The sequence below is a fragment of the Trachurus trachurus genome (assembly GCF_905171665.1).
Source record: "Trachurus trachurus genome assembly, chromosome: 16".
Taxonomy (NCBI): Eukaryota; Metazoa; Chordata; class Actinopteri; order Carangiformes; family Carangidae; genus Trachurus; species Trachurus trachurus.
Window position 1 is genome coordinate 26,229,453 of NC_139902.1, and position 20,605 is coordinate 26,250,057.

Here is a 20,605-nt window from a genome sequence, read left to right on the forward strand (position 1 = left end):
ATGTGCTGTTTTTACCTCTCCAAAAACATCATTTTAGGCCACCATAATCAATCACCTTGATTGAATTTATTTGAACAGAAGATACTAATTCACTCAATAGCCCCTGAAGAACTATTCTCAATTCTTGAGAATCTGGTGATATGTGGGATACCAGGAAGAAATCCTCTGGTGTACAGAAAAAGTGTTTTCTTCCCATCTCTGGCAGCAGCAACACTGTTTTCCTTGGAATAACATAAGAACTCAGAAGCTAATACAAATAAGTAATCAACTGGACATCCGTGGAAAAATGCACTTAAATCCTGGCCCAGTTCTTTATTGATCTCTTGAGGAGCGCAGTGCAATTATGCTTTATCAGTGACTGCTTATCACCTGAAGTGTTGCCAGAATTGAAAGAGTGTTTTAAAACGAACTTGGCTTCACTCTTGGACCAAACAGGCACGTTACTTGATGGAGTCCAGGCGACTGGATGACAGCTGGACCGGTAGACAGAAAGATATAGTACGTACTGTAGAACCAGCAACCAAAGCCGAGACTGCAATCTATGTTTGCCACGCAAATGTCAAAATCCTTCGTGCAGCTTTCTCCTCGGTTTCGTGAGTGACTCCAAATTTCAGCCAGAGGACTTTGATCTGTACATGGGGCCATTACGAAGTCTCTACTGAACTGACAAAAGGCCAAACTGAATGACAGAGGTTGAAAGGCCTGATGGTAATTGAAGACAGGACCTTGTCTCCGGTCGTCCTGTTTGCTCTGCAGTAAGGAGACGACTGGAGATGGTCATGTGGCCAGTTTCTAGTTGAATAAAAGAGGCAACAGAAAAATTTGTGAGCCACGGAGGGGAAAGCAATATCAACAAGTGATGTAAGACAGACGAAAAGAACAAATTAAATCTATTTGTCTCAGCTGGATTCCATATAATACAGCATAAAATATATCTGAAATAAAACAACATTAATGACATACCTAAGAGTTGCCACAGTCAACATTGTCTTATGATGAAAACAATGCTGACATGATAAAACACAGTTTAATTTGAACCTGTGTCATTTAAATGCAATAATGTATTGATGTTTAACAAACAAAGCCTCTGTTTGGGAATCCACATTAAATACAGCTGGCCTTTTCCAAAGTCAACCAAAGAAGAATGGAAGCTCCCAGCTTTCAAAGAGTGAAATAAGTATGTTTTTAATACAATCAATACAATACAATAAACCTAAATACACAAAATGTCAACATGAGAATGCCTGTAAAGTAACATGCAACCAGACAGGCAATGCATTTCAAACTGTGTGTTTTTGCTCAGGCAGCACCCCTGAGGTTTCCTGCCCATGTGCTTGTTACAGTGTGTAACACTTTTCTACACACAAACGGCTTCTAGCCCTTCGGCTGAGTTTGTTTCATACCTTTCTGTTCCTTGACTTAAGTGACTGACCCATTATAACTGTTCAAAATCCATTAGATACATAACTACCACCTGATGTTCTGTTAAATTTCTGATAATTACAACAGGTTTTGTTCTTCTCTTTGTGTTAGAATAAGGTTGCAACATTTGTATTTTGCAGAAAGTGTCAGTGTTTGAAAGAGAACAAACACCATGTCTTCCCTCACCTTGTCCAGGAAAAAGCCTCCTCTTGCATGTCCTCATGTGATTCAACCTTGAAGCACCCATCACATCATAAAAGCACCATCGGTTGGCATGTCGAGGATGAGGAGAAACAACAACACCAAGGGCTGACGTGCAGTCTTTCTTTTGCATCAGTTTGTTCCAGTAACCAGCAACATTCAAGCCACAAATAATGAACACATAAAAGTGACATTTTATGTCTTGTCACTGTAACATGCGAAACATTACGTCTGATGAAATATTACTGCGATCAGTTCTTCCATAGCAACTCTTGGCCATTAAAGAAATTATCACATGTGATGATGTGCCTCTGAAGGCCTGCTGTCATGTTCAGGATGACTCTTGGCCTGCTTGTTTTCTGGAGCTCCACCAGTACACGGCTGCATGTTCCAGGCAGAGCGACCTCTGTAAGGGACCAGACAATTATTCACTGTAACGTCTGGACTGCAATTATAGATGCCTCTCTCCACTCACTCGTTCCTAAACTCTCAGCTTGCTTCGCACCAAACTTGTCATATTGACGATGGCCAAGCAAGGCATCTCCTTTGGCAGAACGCTCACAACATATAAAATGTTGATGTCATCATTCTTGCATTTGCCATACTACTCTGCCGGCTTGGGGGTCATCATGAAATATTCTCATTTGACTGTCTACCTCATCTCAGATGGAGATGAAAACCAGAACAGTCTTTGGCTGGACGGTGGAATGGCTCAGCATCTCTTCATCTCTGACCTCCTCTTTTAATTCATCTTCACTGTCAGTTCATCTTTTTCATTTTTTTTTTCATTTATCTGTGTATTTGTAACGGGACTCTGCATTTTCATGAAAACTAAAACAACATTAGACAAGGACAAAACAAAGCACAACATGGTACACATACAATATATCACACAGCAGTAGCTTCAGTCAGAAGGAGCAAGGAGTAATACAATATTAAAATGCATTTAACCGACAATAAGTGTCGTAAAGTGCTGTTGAGATTCATTAAAGTGCATCTGTCATAAAGTGCTGGTTTTAAAGTGTAAGAAGAGGAAATGTGCCTACTATATTTAATAATCTAATATAAGAGAACTACCCCTAATGTTCAAAGAGCTGGTTATCACTAAGCCATGTTTTCAGCTGTTTTTTAAATAATGCATCCTGTCTCTGTCATGATCAACCAAGAGCATTTGTAACTGTTTCAAACTTGACGTACCAGAGCTACAAGATAGGTACTGAAGTAATTGAAAATTGATAGGATACTCATGAACTATATAATATTTTGTCTAGAAGGTGTGACTCCCACGTTGGAAGAAATGCAGAGAGGCGGGTGAGGTCTGTGTGTGTGTGTGTCTGTGTGCACTTTTACAGGGGTCTTGGGAGTGAAGTCGGTGCAGTTTACGGTTGGACACGTTCCCTAAACTCTCAATTTCATACAATTTGCTCTTAATTGCAGTCTTACCCGTTCATTTCCTATGGCCGGCCATTTTTGACTGGGACCGCTACAGATGGACAAAAACAACAAAATTGAAACCTTATGCCAATTAGGTGAAACGAACTACATCGTTCAGACACAATAACCGTAAACTGGTCAACACAGCAGGAGGGCCATTCTTCTTTAAGTTGTTATTATTTGTATGAAGACGGATCTACATCATTATTTATTTGACGTAGTATTTCCTCAGCTCTTAATAGCGTAACTTCTTTATGGATGTTTTAACCTCGAGAGGATAAAAAAACGTGAATGCAATATCAAGTAAACTTCAAATTTTGCCATATGCAATAAGCCGTTCTCTTTGTTAAAATGTAATTTATACAGCATTACTTGGAAGGAGCCCCGGCTAATGACAGACATTAAATTGCTTGACTCCCTCTCTGCTCATGACAAACTGAAAGAACTCAAGTTGAACTGTAGTGAAAGCCCATGAGTCAGCTGAATGATAGCAGTGATAAGGAGTTTTCAAGGTAACTATGCAAAACTGAAACTGTCTGTGGGAAAGCAGCAGCAGAAGCAGAAGTCTGTTTATTTTAATGAGCTCAGAAGTGTCTCTCCTGTTCCCCTTACATTACACTGGGGCTCATTTAAAGTTCACACAGTACACTGTAGCCCATGATGGATACGGTAATGATACATTAATGCAATCAGGACCAGGTCTGTTTCGTCTCATTAAGAAGGCTAGCTATCTTGCTGACAAGGGCCAGGTCACATTTGGTCGTGACTTTAAGCATTTTCCTTCGCTGTGATTTGAAGCGAGTGGGACGGAAAGAAAAGAGAGTGTATTTCTGTGGGCATATCAGAGACACAGTGTAGGGAGAGAGAGAGGGAGAGGAGAGGGAGAGAGATAACAGCTGGTATACTCCAAAATTGAGGGCTGCTTGGGTTTCAGCTTGGATTTCATCAGGGGCACATGCAGCAATTGTGCAGTATCTGGTCGTCTTTTCAACACCACGCGAGTTGATGTGGATTTATGAAGCCTAGGAATCAACTTGAAGGGAAGTATGTATAGCCATAGAGCTTCTTATCAACATCTGGAGCTCGACAGAGCTGCTGTTCCGCTGCTTGAGACCCCTCATCTGGCCTCACTACTGATTTAGAAGACATACTAGGGATGTGCAGAAGTCCATTTTCCCATGGTCAACTATTTAGTTTGTGGTCTGTTTTATGCAATGGGAGATATTATTGTCGGATTGGGTCCAAATTTACAAAGACTGAATTACAAAGAAGCTGCGTTGTCATCTATTACACTTCACAGGCGTTTGTTTAATTTGTGTCAGAAATTGACCTTTGTTTTGGCTCAGGCTGAAGTACGTAGATCTTAGGGCTTGTGAATTCATCCTAATCAGACATCTATCATCAAACACAACATGTGCATATTAGCATAGTGACATGCCCACCCGTACATATACAGTAGGCCTACACAGGGAGGAAGTGTTGCTACTGTTGAGTCAAACACCACCCAAGACTTGTACAGACAACAGAGCTGCAGCATGGTCAGTGTTGTTGTCTGGATTTGAACATAAGCCTGGGAAATGTGTCAAGTCCAGAACTAACAACCATGAGTCAACAAACCCAGCAGATGGAAAAGAAGGAGCTTCAGCCCTGATGGGAATGAGGATGGATCTCTCTGCGGATGACATACTGTACAGCCATGTGCTCACTACATACGCAACCATCCATGTTGACAGGCACGCAGTCTGGACGGACATATTCATGCTGATATTTGTACACTACGTAGACTTTACTTGCATGCACAATCACCAAGCGCTTTTGTAGGAAACATCTGTGTACCTGCTTTTTTCATGCAATCAGCAACAGAGCAATGCATAAAACCACGCAAACACAGGCCAGGAGCTTCACTCATTGTTCACGTCAAGCTTCAAATGGGAAGAAAATGTGATCTTAGTGACTTTGACTGTTGTGGCATGATCGTTGACGTCAGCCGGCCGGGTTGAGTGTTTCTGAAGCTGATGATCCCACAATCATCTTCAGAGTTGTGCTCAGAGTTTGGCTCATCCAGCGTGCCAATGTTCTGCGGATGAAAACACCTTTGTTTTTCAGAAGAGGATCAGAGGAGAATGGCTTAGATCCCCCCACAATTAACCATCTTCTAACGGCTTTACTTCCAGCATCATGATTCTGCATCATATCACAAAGGAAAAGCCTCCGTCAACATGATAATAAGTTCAGTGAACTTCAGTGGCCTCCCCAGTCAGTCACCAGATCTGAGTCCAACAGAAAACCTTTGGGATGTGGTAGAGTGGGAGATTGGCAACATGAATGTGCAGCTGAGAAATCTGCAGAAATGATGTGATGCAATCATGTCAACATGGAGCAGAGTCTCAAAGGAATGTTTCCAACATCTTGTGGGATCCGTGCCACAAAGAACCGGGGCTGTTTTGAAAGCAAAAAAAAAAGGGAGGAAATACCCAGTATTAGTGCAGTGTTCTTGATAAAGTGCTTAGTGAGTGAACGTACACAGTTTTGAATGATGTAGTGGATGTGCAGTACATGGAGCTCTCTCTCAGACATACATTTAATTTAATTTAGACACATGCATGCGAACCATGCTTATCCAGGCCGGGGTGTATGTGATGTATCCGGTTCACAGCTCCTTGCATTTACAGTATGGAGAGTGACTGTATTTGTCCCCATAAATCACACAGACGCTTGGCCTACTCCCTTATCATGTAGATTAGGAAAATACGTTTCTCATCATCCACTGTTTTATATGTTTTATCTGTGTAAATACTGTGTCTCTGTCCGTCTTTCTGGATGTGAGTCTACTATTGAACTATTTTTTCTGCGGTTACTCTGCTTCTGTCACTCCATCTTTTATCTGTTTGTATTTTACTGACTCCCTAAATGGCTGAATCACTCTCCAGCTCCCCTCCTGCTGTTTTTTTTTTGTTTTTTTTACTATTACTGTACCCACAGCTGTAGTCAACCTTTATGAGGTGGGTCTAGACTGTCATCTGCAGGCTACCACAGTTGGGCTATGTTGAAAGACACACACATACACGCACATACAGTACATACACACACTTATGCATATATTATACACTCACAGTATAGTCAGTTAAAAACACACACATACATCCACGGACACACATATATGCTGACTTCCTATGCAGAGAGCTGTATGAGGCCAGCGTCTGTTTCCAGTCAAACCTGCTTGTGTCCTTCCTGAGCCCCGGGGCTCCTGTGTTGCGGCTTTGCCCCCAGGCTCAAGCCAAGGGGGGGGTAGGAACAGTAGTACACTGAATATGTGTCAGAGAGAGAGGTATGTGTCTGAGGAGGTCTATAGCATTGTAAATTGTGAGTCTGTTCACTGTCATACACGAGTACTGGATGCAAACAGAAATGTATATAAAGAAGCGTGTAAATACTCTATCATACACACACACACACTGACACATAACATATACTGCACACACTGTTCCTTGCACCCACCCACACACAGCTGAGTCCCTTTTCAGTGGTGTCATCAGATCCAGCTCACTCACACACACACACACACACACATAGACAGACACACACAGGCAGATTTACAGACACTCACACACCGACACACACACCAGTAGAACACCTGTCGGGCTGCGCGGCTCGCTCCAGGACACCTTTGAGTCATGAGCTCATCGGAAAAGCAATTAAAGGCAGCGTAGGCCCCGCACGCTGGCGTAATGTTTTGTTTTGCTACTTGGCTTCGAAATTAACCAAACCTGTCAGAAGTCATCTGGCTGACGCGGGCTGGGCTATATTTATTTATTTTCTGTTGGAGAAGCTGGACGCAGGGTCCCAGCACTGCCTCACGTCCAACAATGAAGTGATTCTGCGGGGGCGATTAGCTGGCTAGGACATGATTCCCCCTCCCCCCAACCCCCCCCCCTACCCCCCTCCTCTGTCTATCTGGGGGGTGGATGGATGGTGAGCACCTCCCACCTCTCTTTGCCTGTCTGTTACTCTGACGGTGGGGTCACGGCCCTGTTGTTGAAAGGTTGCGCCCTCTCTAACCCCAATCAGGGCTTTGGTCTCCACTGTGGGACTTGATTTTGAACTTGCACTGACCTAACCACTCCCAGTTTATTGAATTTCATGCTCGCAGTCACTGAACAAAAGCAGATTTTTTTTTTGCATTCAAAAATTTCAATGTATAAACCATGTAACCTGATAAAAAAAGACAATACAAAGACAGAAAGATGTGTGGCAGATAGATTATTGGGGGCCGACTAAACTGGTAGACAGGTTAGATGCCTCCTTCTCTCTGTCTGGTCTGATGCTGTAGTGCAGCCTGAGGGCAGATGTCAGACAGCCGTAAAACAACACCAGCAGCCCGTATGCCTTCTTTTTACTCTACTGGTTTCCACTGAAGAAAAAATAACACCTTTGGCATTAATAGGTCCACTCTGGCTGAGTCAAGGTAAGTGTGTCTTCACAGATGCCTGCACGTACATTCTGCGGTTGTGTATATTTTCAGAGTCTAGGCCACTGAGCAGTTTTCTGATGTTTTCTTGAGGAATCATTTAGGAAGTAAGAAAAACACCTTTGTTATCATTGTCATCACTTTCTGTAATTACCCATACGCCGTCCTGTTAGAGCAGAGAAAAACAACAGTTAACCTGCCGCTGAGGTCGCCCTCGAAGCATGCCAGGGCCGTTTCATGGTGCTGCATGCTTCAAAGGAGGTGTCACTCTTGGCAGTTATGTCAACACAGTGATGAAACAAGAACACACAGTGTGGATGGTAAAGCCTCGGTCTTCAAAAGCCTTCGAAGCCAGGTCAACACATATTTTGTTTCTGTGTCACTGTCAAACTGGCAGAGAGCTGGAGGAAAGGTTGTTTGCTCTGTTAATCTCAAAGAGAGAGCTTTCTGAGTGCTGTTGTGAGGAATCAACATGGTCACGGCCAGACAGACACAAAACACACAGCCCCAACAAGAAGACAGACAGCAGCTGGTGCGTTGCCAATTACTTCAGCTTACTTAGTTATTTAAGAAGCTACTTACTTTAGTTTGTTGTTTGTATTCAGGATTTCTTTCTGTACCAGCTTTGGCACTGTATACATATGATACTTCCTCTGCATTATGGATTTGTTCCTCCATGTCACGTCATGTTATTCCCTTTTTTAAGAAGTTGAACTCTTTTCTTTATTTGCTCATTAATCTCTGTAATAATTGTTTAATAAACAAACCATCTACTAAGTTACGTGATTTATTGCGCGGTGACTCACTTCTGCAGAATGTGGGTGGATTTTTTTTTTCTCAGTGGATCCCACTGACCACAATTTAGGGTCAGTTTATTGAACACATCTTCACTACATCTTCACTACTACTCAAAGCCCTCATCTGAGACTTTCTGGGTCCTATACGGCTCATGCTGTTCTGGGCTATGATGAAACCACTTGAAGTCAGGCCCCAGCACTACAGCCACAGCCAAAGCCTATTAAGCAGCCACATTGTGGTAGAAGAGTTCAAGCCACAGGGCTGAGGTTATGATTCCTTGTCGGGGAGGGAAAAGGGAGAGAGGTGGATGTAGAATAAGTGCAAGGCTGTTGTTAGGGAGACGAGGCAGTTCGTAGGAGTTAGATGGATAGAGAAAGAAGTGAAGCGAGAGGAGAATGGAAGCGATGGAAAGTAAAGAAAGTCAGAAAGATAGATGAAGCAACGGAGGAAGAACTGTGAGTCAGTTTGACCTGATCCAATGAGAAAAGTTTCCCCAGAGAAAGTATTTTGTAGCCGTAATAAACCGTGGCTCAGGATTAAAGTGCAACCAGTTGAATAATGAGCAGACACCGGCACCGATGCATACGTACACTATATAATGTCACTACAGACTTCACACCTTCAATACGCACACATATTTTACAGCACTGACACACAGACTCAGTTCTGGTTGCCCATGCTTTCAATCATGCACATTTTCAGCAAACACACACACACAAGCTCACAGGCCACAAATCACCGAACATTGTAAAAAAAAGTGGAGCAAATTGGAGCTGTTTTATTTGCATTGTTCACAGGGAATAATAGAGGAGGGGAGTGATTCCTGCCAAGCCAGAGAGAGAGAGAGCTGGTGTAACAAAAATGTGTACATGTGTCTCTGTAAGTGCAGTGCTTCGCGGGAGAATTTATAATTGTGCTTTGTCCATGCTTCAGAGACACTTATATGTGAGGCAAAGCAACGAGCGATCAAGCTTTTGTCGGAGGTGAAATGCACACAGACGTTTACACATTCACACTTACGTACACACATACACACATATACACACATATACACACACGGCTTTGCCTCGGGGCCTGAAACAGAAGACTGGGTTCTTGTCCAAAGCTCCATTAAACTGCTGAAAGTCCTTCTAGAGCTGAAACATCCTCCTATCGTCATGCTGGGACATTCCACGGCACGCCAAAGACCCTACACTAATCCTGCCGGCATGGGAATCATTATTGATAGGATCCTAATGCATTACCTCAGGGCCCTCTTATTGTTGGTAAAGATTATTATTTAAGAGTAAACCAAAACCCAGAGAAAGTCTTGAGTTTCATAGAAATTTATCAAAAGAAAATGTTATTCTTGGCTTAGTGTGATACCACTTTGAACAGAGCAGTTGAAACAAACAGCGCTCCTTGCTGCACTCCAACAAGCCGGCGTGATACCCACGAGCGGGTCATTAGGACGCAGTGTAAACTCTGCAGGAGTGGAGGAAAACCTGACACTCAGTCTGAGCACACATTTGCCCCTAAGTCACTTTTGCTCATTGGTTATTACCTTACATTGATTCCAGTGATCCATATAGATGCCCTTCCTACTTCAGAGCCGTAATTGCAGCGGGAGCATCGGAAACTTTTTTTTGTGTGTGTGTGTGTCGTCTCTGCAAGTTCACATAGTTTCCACCTCAGTCAGTAATTCTGTGCATCTCTTCTTGATCTGGATCGTATTGAATCAGTTGTGTTGATCAAACAATTGGACTGTGTTTGTGAACAGTAATTTTGATTTTGTTAAGGCAGGACAGCTGCACAGTATATCCCTCGCTAATAGTTTTTTTATTTTTTTTGGAAGAACTGCATGCTCGTCCATCGTGGCTTTGATTTTCTTCTTCTGATGTCTTCAGAGTTGCACAATTAAATCTTTGATTTGTCTCTTTTTTCTCTCTCTCTCTCTCTCTTTCTGTATGTCTGTGGTCGTCCAGGTGCAGTGCTGCTGGTCAGCGTCCAGGGCATCGCCGTCAACATGGATCCTGTCTTCTGCACATGGCTGCTCTATCAACCTCACAGAGTTAGCAGCAGGCAACAGCAACAGGTACATGAGTCATAACCCACTCATTTTCTCTTCCTCTTCCTCCCTGGTTCTTCATGTGACCGTTGATGGCAGCATTTTTTTGAGGTTGGGTGGTTGTCGGCCTTTTCTTTCTCTATCATTCTCCCTGTGACAGCTGCTATAGTAGCAACCTCGCTACTGACTGACTGACTTTAATTGCACTTAACTGAACATGTATCAACCGGCCCTGAAATTAAAGGGGAATTGCCTTTTTTTTACAATCTGGACCTTATTTCTAGCATAAAATACGATCATTTACTCACCCAGATAACTTTGGTGTCATTACAAGTCGTTCCGACGAAATTAGATCCAGCTGAGAGACGCATATCCGTATAATGCAGAGTACACGGGGCAGCGCAATGCAGCCTCTAAATAACACATTATCTGCCGCAAAACTCGTTCATTTCACCAATATTTTGTTATGATACACTAGTGCTATTCCCCTTTAAATAAGTGAGTAAATTAAAAAAAGCTTCTTTTAAAAAAAATCTTTTTTCCTGTCGTATTGGGAGAATGGGAGACCCCCCCCCTCCTCTCCCAAGGCAATGTCAGAGGAAGCACTGGAGTCTGCAGCTCATGTAAATGTCTGTAATTCAGCCTCCCTCCCTCTTTCCCAGCTACCTTTTTCCATGTGCTTTGCTCCCTGTCTTCCATCCAGTCTCTCTCTATTTATTTGACAGGGGTCATGGTGATGGTTATGGACACTGAATGCTCTGTGCCCACACTACACACACTCCATCACACACACACACACGCACCCACAGCAGATATGCTCAGCCTGATTGCTGTGGATATAGCACAGGTTCACCCCATAAAGGCACGTAAATATATATTGTACTTGAAAGTATCATATTGTAATACTTTTATTGTGTGTGTGTGTGTGTGTTTTTTTCACGGAGTTGCTCTGTTTTATGGCTCCTGCAGTTTGGAAGGGCTGTTGGCATGTGTGTGTGTGTATGTGTGTGAGAGACAAAGAGAGAGGGAGTTAATTGCACCAACTCCTCACTCTGGAGGTTATTGCTGTATGGGGTTAAACACATGTTATGAGTTGAACTGCAGCCAGTGTGAAGGATACACAACATTGGCTGCTGTGTGTCTGGACATGCTGCAGCAAGTGTGTGTCTGTGTGCGCGTGTGTGTGTTCATGGATTTGTAAGGCCGTATACCTCAGCTGCCTGTCAGGGTCTTCTCAAGGCCTTGCTGCCTGGACAAGGCTTCCAGCTGAAGGCCGTTCAACAGCCTGTGAAGGACGCTGAGTAGTTAGTGTCAGGATGGCAGGAAATGATGAAAAGCGGAACTTGGAGCAGAAAACTAAACAAAGGAGGCACATTTAGAGGTATGGACGAGGGCCACATGAGATAAATGTGGTTAGAAATACAACTAGGAAAAAGGATAAACAGGAGGAAGAGAAGCAAAGAGAAAAATATCAAACTGAGTATAGGTAGATATAGAAAGATGTGAGAATGAACTAACTGGACAAATAGTGTATAGTAAGATGAGGGCACAACAGAAAGTACAAAACATGATTGAAGAGTTTTATTTAACAATAAATCAGAGCTACCACACCACAGCGAGCAGGAAACAGGAGAAACCTGTGACGCAGGCAGATGATCTGGGGAAGCACATATTGAAGAGAAACGGATAGAGAGAATGAGAGAGAAAGGGGAAAAAAAGGTTGAAAACCAAACAGGCATTTGCCTTGGCTTAACCCCCCTGGGATGTGTGGTGAAGGAGTTAGCTCATATTATGTCATCCAGCAGGTATGAGCGATGATCACTGGGTAATGTACTGTACCTGCTTTTAGCACCAAGTATTAAAATGTGGCCGAGCACATTATTTTTCCATGAAGTGTGCAAACTTTTTCGACCAATGTTTCTGTTACACATTAACCGTCAAATTGGTCGTATGGATTGTGTATATTGTATTTTGGTGACCTTTGAATTCTCTATAATACGAAGTCCCCAGAGTATTTTAGGCTGTTTTTCTTTTTCCAAACGTCCACTTGTTGTTAAAGCCTCCTGCTGTAGACAGTGTTTATGTGTCCCTACCTAAAAAGTATTGTGAACAATTCTCAGAGACCTTAACCTGATTATGATATGATCAAGTCAAACCTGCCTTTGGGGCAGCTAACCTACTGACCTTATGTTATTTAAATTCACCCTATGTTAAGTTGCAAGAAACTAAGAGGGATTTGGCCTCATACCTCAGTCGGTAGCTTCAAATACTAATGTAATTTGGGGGCCCATTTTTAATGTTACCACAACCGGCATTTGGGTCTTGACCCAGTCATTGAAAAACAACTGCATCAGTACGTGTGTGTGTGTGTGTGTGTGTGCGTGTGTGTGTGCGTTTGCATGCGTGTGTGTGTGTTTACACAGGCTGCAGTACGTGGTTGGCCTGTGGCCTTGTGCAGCTGCATCATAGCCTAGTGGTGCTGCTGGCTGATGCTAATGGGGTTTCCTTATTTCAGACCAATCTTCCAGTCTTCTGTCTTTCAGCAATCTGTGTGTGTGTGTGTTTGTGTGTGCGTGTGTGTGTGTCTGTGCGTGAGTGTGTGTGTGCGTGTGCCTGCCAGCAGCATGGGAGACTGCTCAAAAAAACAGGGAGCTGTCACTAGTCCTTGTTGGTCTTGGATGCCTCTCTTGTGTTCCACAGCATTTTTCTTTCCTCTTTCTCTCTCCTGCTGCCTCCCTCACTGTCTTTCTTGCACTGTGTTATTGATAGGCCTATTTATGATGGTTCTTTTTTTCATAATCGCATCAGCCAATTTAACAAAAAGTGTACACAGACACTATAGACAGGGATTGTAGTTAATGTAGCTGGTGGAGTGAAATAATAGGACTGAAACTCTGAGCTTTGAAAGCTCAAAGTAGTTAATTACTGCAGCTCTTAAACAGCATTTAGAGTGTTTACTGTCTGTATAATTACATTTACTGCCCATCTTTGAATGAGACAATACAAACAGAAATAGTTTGGTATTGTAAACAGTAACATTAGCTCCATGATTTGTGAGACTTGGTGTTCAGTGAGGTTGGGACCATTTATGAGAAGAAAAGGAACCGAGTCAGGCTCAGTGGGGAAAATGCAGAGAAACGTTGTTTCCTACTTTACAACTTGCAGCTCATAAACTGTGACTACTGAGTAACTTTGTTTAACGGGGACTGTAACCAAAACAAAGAGACGCTGCTACTCTGCACAACACTGATTATTATATTTTTGTTTATGTACGTTAGCAATTCTTTGTTCTCTCACTCATGAGCACTGACACTTAATTTAATTTTTATTATTATTATAAGACATTTATGGTCATATTTCTCATTTCAAATAAGTGCACAGAAGACAGTGTTCAATAACTGTTATTAAATACTTATCTTTTATCAAAAAACAAACAATACTGACTTCATAAGTCGGCCATAATGCCTAAACTAACACAGCAACAGGGATGTTAAAAAACATAACACTCTTACACCTTCTAACATACTCCTTTAAATTTTTTTTCAAAGACTAAATAAAACCACATTTATTGGAAATACATTCATGCGATTTGTTGTTTACCTTCCTATGACCTCACAGGTGTTATGTCATGCTGTGATGTCATTGCAGAATCCCGGTCCAGCCTCATTGGCCAAGAGGAGAGAGGACGAGGCGTCAGTCGGGAGCACACCGCTGGCCAAGCAGCCCTCCAACCAGGCCTCAGACTATGCCAGCAGCCCAGTCAAAACCAAAACAGTCACAGGTAGGTTTGCCAGCCCCACACTCTGCTCCACAGATATAATATTTAAGATCTCACTGTGACTTTGCACATCATATGATACCATAACATTAAATCTGCACAGCGGAGGATTTACACACATAAAGGGAATAGGTTTGGCTCGGTGTTTGGTATAAAGATTAATATTCAGATGAAAAGCGCAGTGACATTTACTTCTCCCCCGACGTTTGCAATTACTGCCACTGTTTGTGTGTTTAATGATGCAGTCTTTCAGTAGTGGAATAACAACAGTATTTAACCTTGTTTCTATGCAATCGTGCCACGTTACTTTTTTGCTGTTACATAACACAACGACGACAACTCGCTGACAACCGAGTGAACCCGTTTCTCAGAGGACACCACCACACATCCAGGCATGTGCCTCTCTGTGTTTCCTCCTCTGGTTGTACTACTTATGGCTCTGTGGGCTCTGGATGCCCAGAATCAATGAGTGACTTGGCTGCGTGAAGCTTCCTCTACGGCCAGTTTTCCACTCAACACCAACCCATCATAATGTTCTGTCCACACACACACATGTGCAAATCCAATAACACACATTTACACATATGCAAGCATACTATATTCACAGGCAGGTCTCTACAGGTACGTATCTGCACATGTGACCCGTGGACACTCACGCAGTCACGCAGCGCTGCTGTAGACTTTCCTTTCCTTTAGAGCCACTCCAGAATTTTCCAAGTGGATGCCATCTCTAAGTAGGAAACTCTGAACACTTTTGATGGAGATGGACAAACAAGAGCAGCAGAGGAGGAGTGCAGGACGGAGACGAGGGAGGACAGAGTAGATTTAGTTTGAGTTTAGTGTGAAGGATGTGATCGTTTGTTTTAGTGTCAGAAACACAGAGTGAGGCCCAGCAGCAGGTTCCCCTTGATTGCAGCACGACAGGTCAGCGCCGTATTCTCACGCTCATTCATCAAGTGTACAAATGTAGTGCAAAAAGCCCTTGTAATGGTATTTTCATTAGAGTGAGGTATCTGTTTAGTGGACCTCAGGGATGTTATATTGCATCCACATACACACACACACTTACTGTACAGCCTACATGTACTCTTACACTCGTACCTGGGTGGATGGCTGGAGCAGTCGCTGTGTTTAGGAGCTGTCCATGACACAGCGCAGAGCCTCCTCGCTCACTGCAGAAATGGTTTTCATTTAATTCTTGTGGTTATTTATAAACCTAATAGGCCACCTCTCATGTTCCTCTATAGATATTTTAATGAATACGATCCAGTGGAATGTCTTGGCTTGCGTCTTTTAACTGAATTAGTCACACAGTTTAAAAAATGAATAAATAAATACATTAAAAGGCCTTTCCCAGTCTCTGTTGTTTGACTCTCCGAGTGTTTAGGCTCCAGGTCCTCTAAACACTTTAACGGTTGAAACGTTCTCTGCCAAAGCATCGCAGTGACGAGTCGGGGGAAATAAGCAAGTAGTTGTTTGTCTTTTTTTTTCTCTCTCTCTCTTTTTTAAGTTCCTGGGAAATGTGTTCCCAACAGGAGTGATAATTCCCTGTTTTGGGTGAAGTCATCCTGTAGCTGTAAATAACATTGCATGTGTATGACGTTCCCCCATGTCAAGTGTTTTGATAGGAAAAATGCTCCTTTGACATTTCAGAGTCTAAAAAAAGGCCATTAGAGTTCTTTCCTCGCTCGCTTTAAAAGCTCACAGCTGAAAGGTCACGCCGCCTTTTCCTCCTGGTTTTCCCTCTGTTCCTTGTTTCATCCAATATGCACTAATGGCTTTTCCATACCACAGCATCTTTGCTTACTCACATCTCAGCAGTATATTCTCTCATTAGAGCTTTGTCAGTAAATAGTCACCTTGGCTACGGCGCTGCACACAAAGCTGCATCAGGCTGCGGCTTGTCAGCAACACTAAACACTGATTATCAACGTGCATGGCCTCCTGTCCGCCAGCTGTCCATCTCTCTCTGACTGCTTGTCCATCCTGTTTGTGAAGCTGTTTTTCTGTCTGGCTAGCTTTGTGTTTGTCTTTCTGTTAGGATTTTCTTTTCTTTTTTTCTTGCGGCCTTTTTTCTTTCTTAGTCATGCTTGTTTGCATATTTGTCATTCTGTCTCGCTCTGTCTCTCCCACACAGATGTTTGTAAATGAAGGTATGCTAGATAAGTGAGAAGTGGACAGCACATCTGGCCTGAGAGCATTTAGTGTTTGAAATATTTGTATAGGGCATCTTATTGTTAAGTTGCATTAGTCAGTGAGAAACATACACTGAGTCGGACTCAAGCTCTTTCTTATCCAAATATTTCTCTTTGAAGTGAAAACAAGACGTTGGTCACCGGGCGCTGGTACAGTATTTTGTTCAAATCCAGCCCTTTAGCACTTCCACTCTTCCAGCTCTCCGCACTGGAATGGAGCTTGTACGTAAATGAATAGCATCTTCTCTGGAAATTACTGCAGTCAGTGTTACAGGAGTAGATGTAATGAAACGTTACAAATTGTTTCCGTGAGCAATCAGAATAAGAAAAGGCATTTAGCCCTTGTGGTTTTAATTATGCTGAAACAATAAGCCTCCCTGCCGTCACAGGATCTTGATAAACTGCAGCTCAACACTATCGAGAAGCTTGCAGTGCAGCAGGTACTCTGTTCCCTCATCCCACATCCTTGTTACATAATAATGTGTTCCTGTTCCTGTAATTAACTATTTTGTTTCTCTGTATGAAAAAGACAATTTCATGTCATGAGCCATGAAAGAAAAACAGGAACTCCACATCTTCCAGGCTTGTTGGATCGTGGTGATACTTGATACGCTGAGATTCATACATTTGAAATTCTGTTCCACCTCATTTCTCTTAATAATCCATTGTTCCTGTGATTAATAGGGGGATGATAAATGTAATGTTAAATCTTCATATTCCCCAGGGTGGGCTGACCACAGTAAGGTACACATTTAACACGCAGATACTTGATAGGTAGACCGATTTATCCTGATAGGAACACAATGGATGCTTTGGATAATAGTTGTGTAATGCAGAATTTTTTTTTTTAAGGAAAGTTGTGTTTCCTGCGGCCATTCAGGTAAAAATCCACCCAAAAAACAAATTTCACATATGTTCACCCTGTGAGTGTGAAACTTCAGAACCATGGTTTTGCCATGGTTCAAGGTCATGGGAATAACATATGCGGGTATGTGTTGTTAGGGTGGATTTTTTCCTTGTAAAGCTTTCCCCCAGTCATTTCATGAGAAGAGCTGTTGACATCTAACATGTTATGATTAGAATTAGGCTCTCTAAAGATGATTTATTAATTGCTTTACCATGTGTGGCGCACACTGTGAATAAGGACCTGGATGTTTAAACAGGAGGGAGATGATGGGAGCTCTCTCTGGTCTCGCTGTTAGGCTAGAAGAAAAACACTGGGCAGGATCGGTTCTTCACTCAAACGTTGTTATTGGTGTATTGTGTTGTTTTTTTTGTGGTATTTCTAGTTTGTTGACAGTTAACTGAACATAAAACCGACCTCTGCTTTTTATTGTCAGCAAGACAGACTTCATTTCAAGGCCAGCATTTGTCTTCAAACCTATCTCTGAGTAGACATCTAATCTACCCATTTAGCTTTGGTTGGATCAACGACATATGTTTATATGTAGGAGATGTGAATGCAGTGTTGAAATGACAACTAAAGGTTATTATATCTTTAGCTTTAATTGTGTAATTGTTTAATTGTTTATTAAGGATCCCCATTTGCTGGTACCATAGTAACCCGCTAGTCTTCCTGGGGTCCTTGAGGAACAACACAAAATACACACAGGAAATCACATCGTCTTCAATATATCATACTTTGACAAATACTTATAATTATAATTATAATATTGCTGATGTTAAAAAAGTTAAAACAAACTTTGACAGAGACATTAATAATTTGCACTGAAAAAACAAACAAACTTGTGCTCTAAGAAATGGATTTAGATGACCCAGCTCATATTCCTTTTTCAATGTGTACACAGAAAGACATTATTTAATGACTGGACCATGATAGTTCCCTGTAAACACGAATGTTGCTCACTGAGTGAATGATAAAAATTCAAAACTGTGTGTATAAGAATGGTGTTTTCTCAAGAGCTCTCAACTTTTAACAGTCTGTTAGAGACAGAAAAGCACCTAGCGACAAATGTAGCAGCAGTTTGGACGAACCTCAGACATTTTCCGTCGAGCGGAGTCACCAGCATCGCCCCGCGAGTGTGAGGTCAAGCTTTTCCTCTGCAGACACACCTCTCTATTTAAGCTGCCTCTCTCCCCGAATGATCGTATGACAAGTGAATATGGCCAAAGTGGCAGAGTAGCCATTGTCTTATGGTGATTTTGTCCGATGACATCATGACTATAAAATAAGGATTTTAATGTAGCAGCAGCTTGGAAGTGTCGTGTTGGCGCGTGCTGGTTAACATGAAGTCTTAATAGGTCACGTTTCGGTGATAATTTTGAACTTGTTCCATTGTTGGAAAACAGATTCAATGGAAATGAGAACAGCCTAAATGTGAATTTGGTTGTTGACACAGTCCAGCCATAGTCAGTGGAAATGAAGTTGTTTAAATTCATTATTTCACTCATCAATCTCCACAAGTAGATATGATTGATTTGACATGGTTTTGGAAAGGCAGACACTCGTCTCTGTAAGGACTCCTGGACAAAGTGAGGAGTCAGGAGGTGGAGACGATAGATGACCAGGAACCTAATGGTCACTCTGGCTGAGCTCCAAACAGAGTTCAAGTTCAAGTTCACTTTTATTTATATAACTCAATTAAAAAGACCTGTAACTGTCATCCAAAGTGCTTCACAGAGCAGAGACAAAAACCCAAAGAATGCATGTGCAAGAAACAAGAAAAACATCCACATAGGTATTTTGACAAAACTAGGCTGGGTTAGAGGTCTCTGTAGATCCGAAGACCAAGGAGAAAAGATGTGTTTTTTAAGCAGACTTGAACCTCTCTATGGATCCCACATGTCTAACATGTAGTGGCAAGCTGTTCCAGAGTTTGGGAGCAGCCACAGAGAAGGCACGATCGCCCTTGGTCTTCAATTTTGATCTATGTACATCCAGCAACAACTCTCTGGATGAGGGACAATAACCATCCCCAGCTCATCAGTACTGTTCTGATCCAGGTTCACCCTCCAATAGAACAACAAACAATGCTCCAAAGCACACTGTCAACAAAATGCAGCATTGCTTTGGTGTCCTTCAGCCAAGATCGCTGAGCTTTTTCGTGTCTGTCTCCATCCAACCTGGCAGAACTGAAGAAGATCTGTGGGAAGAAAATCTGCACATTAGAGGTGCAAAGCTTGTTGCATCATACTCAAGAAGACTCAATACGACTGTAATCACTGCTTGGATTCTTGTGTCAATATGATATCATATGTATATCGTGTATAATGATGGTGATGATTGATTGATGAGTGAAAAAAATGAATTTATGCAATCGTAGAAAGTGAGTGGTCTGACTAATGTCCTGGGTTCTGACCTCTGTTTTTCTAGATTATCATCTGGCACTTAGATCAATAGCTCTTAAGTGTCTGTTTTAATGCGATTCTCAAATACATGTCCAGTTATATGTCAAAGTCAATTTTAGCTGCATGTTTATTATATATTTTCTCACGGGACTCTAACAGTGGGTGGGGTGGTGGTGGGGGGATTGTAATCACAGCAGCAGACGTTTCACTTTTCAGTCTTCAGTCATCTATCGAGGTAAACAGAGGGGGAGATTTGCAGGTTTCTTGCCAGTTGGAGTCAACATGTGTTTGAACTGCCATTCACAGGGATGCCATGGGAATAAACATGTGACTTGTGTGAGGCTCAACAGCAGCAGCGAGCCAACTGGACTGCCACTGGTGCTGCTGCTCAGTTGGCCTTCAGACGTGGGCGTCATGAGGTTCTTATAGGAACCTTTATATTGGCATTTATTGCAAATTAAGTAACAATAACATGTATTGAATCCAAAGTTTAGCTTACCTAAGCAGATATATTTTCACAACACTAAGTTTATGCGGTTTGCGATGTACTGTACACCATGCTGGGCCCTGCAACCACAAGACGCTAAAGAACTAAATACACACTAACTTTGCATTAAAGTGCCCAATGCGAAAATGTAACTTATTAACACACAATGCCAAAGTATAGCCGGTTGAAATACTATTATGAGTTTAAACTACCTAATGTGCTGGATGTATGTAATATTGATATAGAGTGGTGTTTCGTTTCACCTTATTAGAAGTTGGCGGGAGCAGCTCCCCTTTTTCTGTGTCTATTGATTATCATAGTTTTCCACTGGTGCTATTGATTTCCTCAACAGAAAATCACCTTGGGGAATTAATCGAATAAATCATAATCCGCTGGAAGAAAATGATTTTCAGAGTTTTTCAGCAGTTCAAAGCGTCCTCAAGAACAATTGCACTCGCTAGCTAGA

At 42.2% G+C, this 20,605-nt stretch overlaps 1 protein-coding gene across 3 annotated transcripts in view; it reads left to right on the plus strand.

The window, feature by feature from the left end:
- vps13b (vacuolar protein sorting 13 homolog B) overlaps positions 1–20,605 on the plus strand; it is a 339,339-nt gene that overhangs the window by 121,399 nt on the left and 197,335 nt on the right. For all 3 annotated transcript variants that reach the window (XM_083990417.1, XM_083990416.1, XM_083990418.1), the window contains 2 exons: positions 10,288–10,397; positions 14,019–14,151. In XM_083990417.1, coding sequence (XP_083846543.1) covers positions 10,288–10,397; positions 14,019–14,151 — 243 coding nt within the window. The remainder of the gene's footprint in view (positions 1–10,287; positions 10,398–14,018; positions 14,152–20,605) is intronic.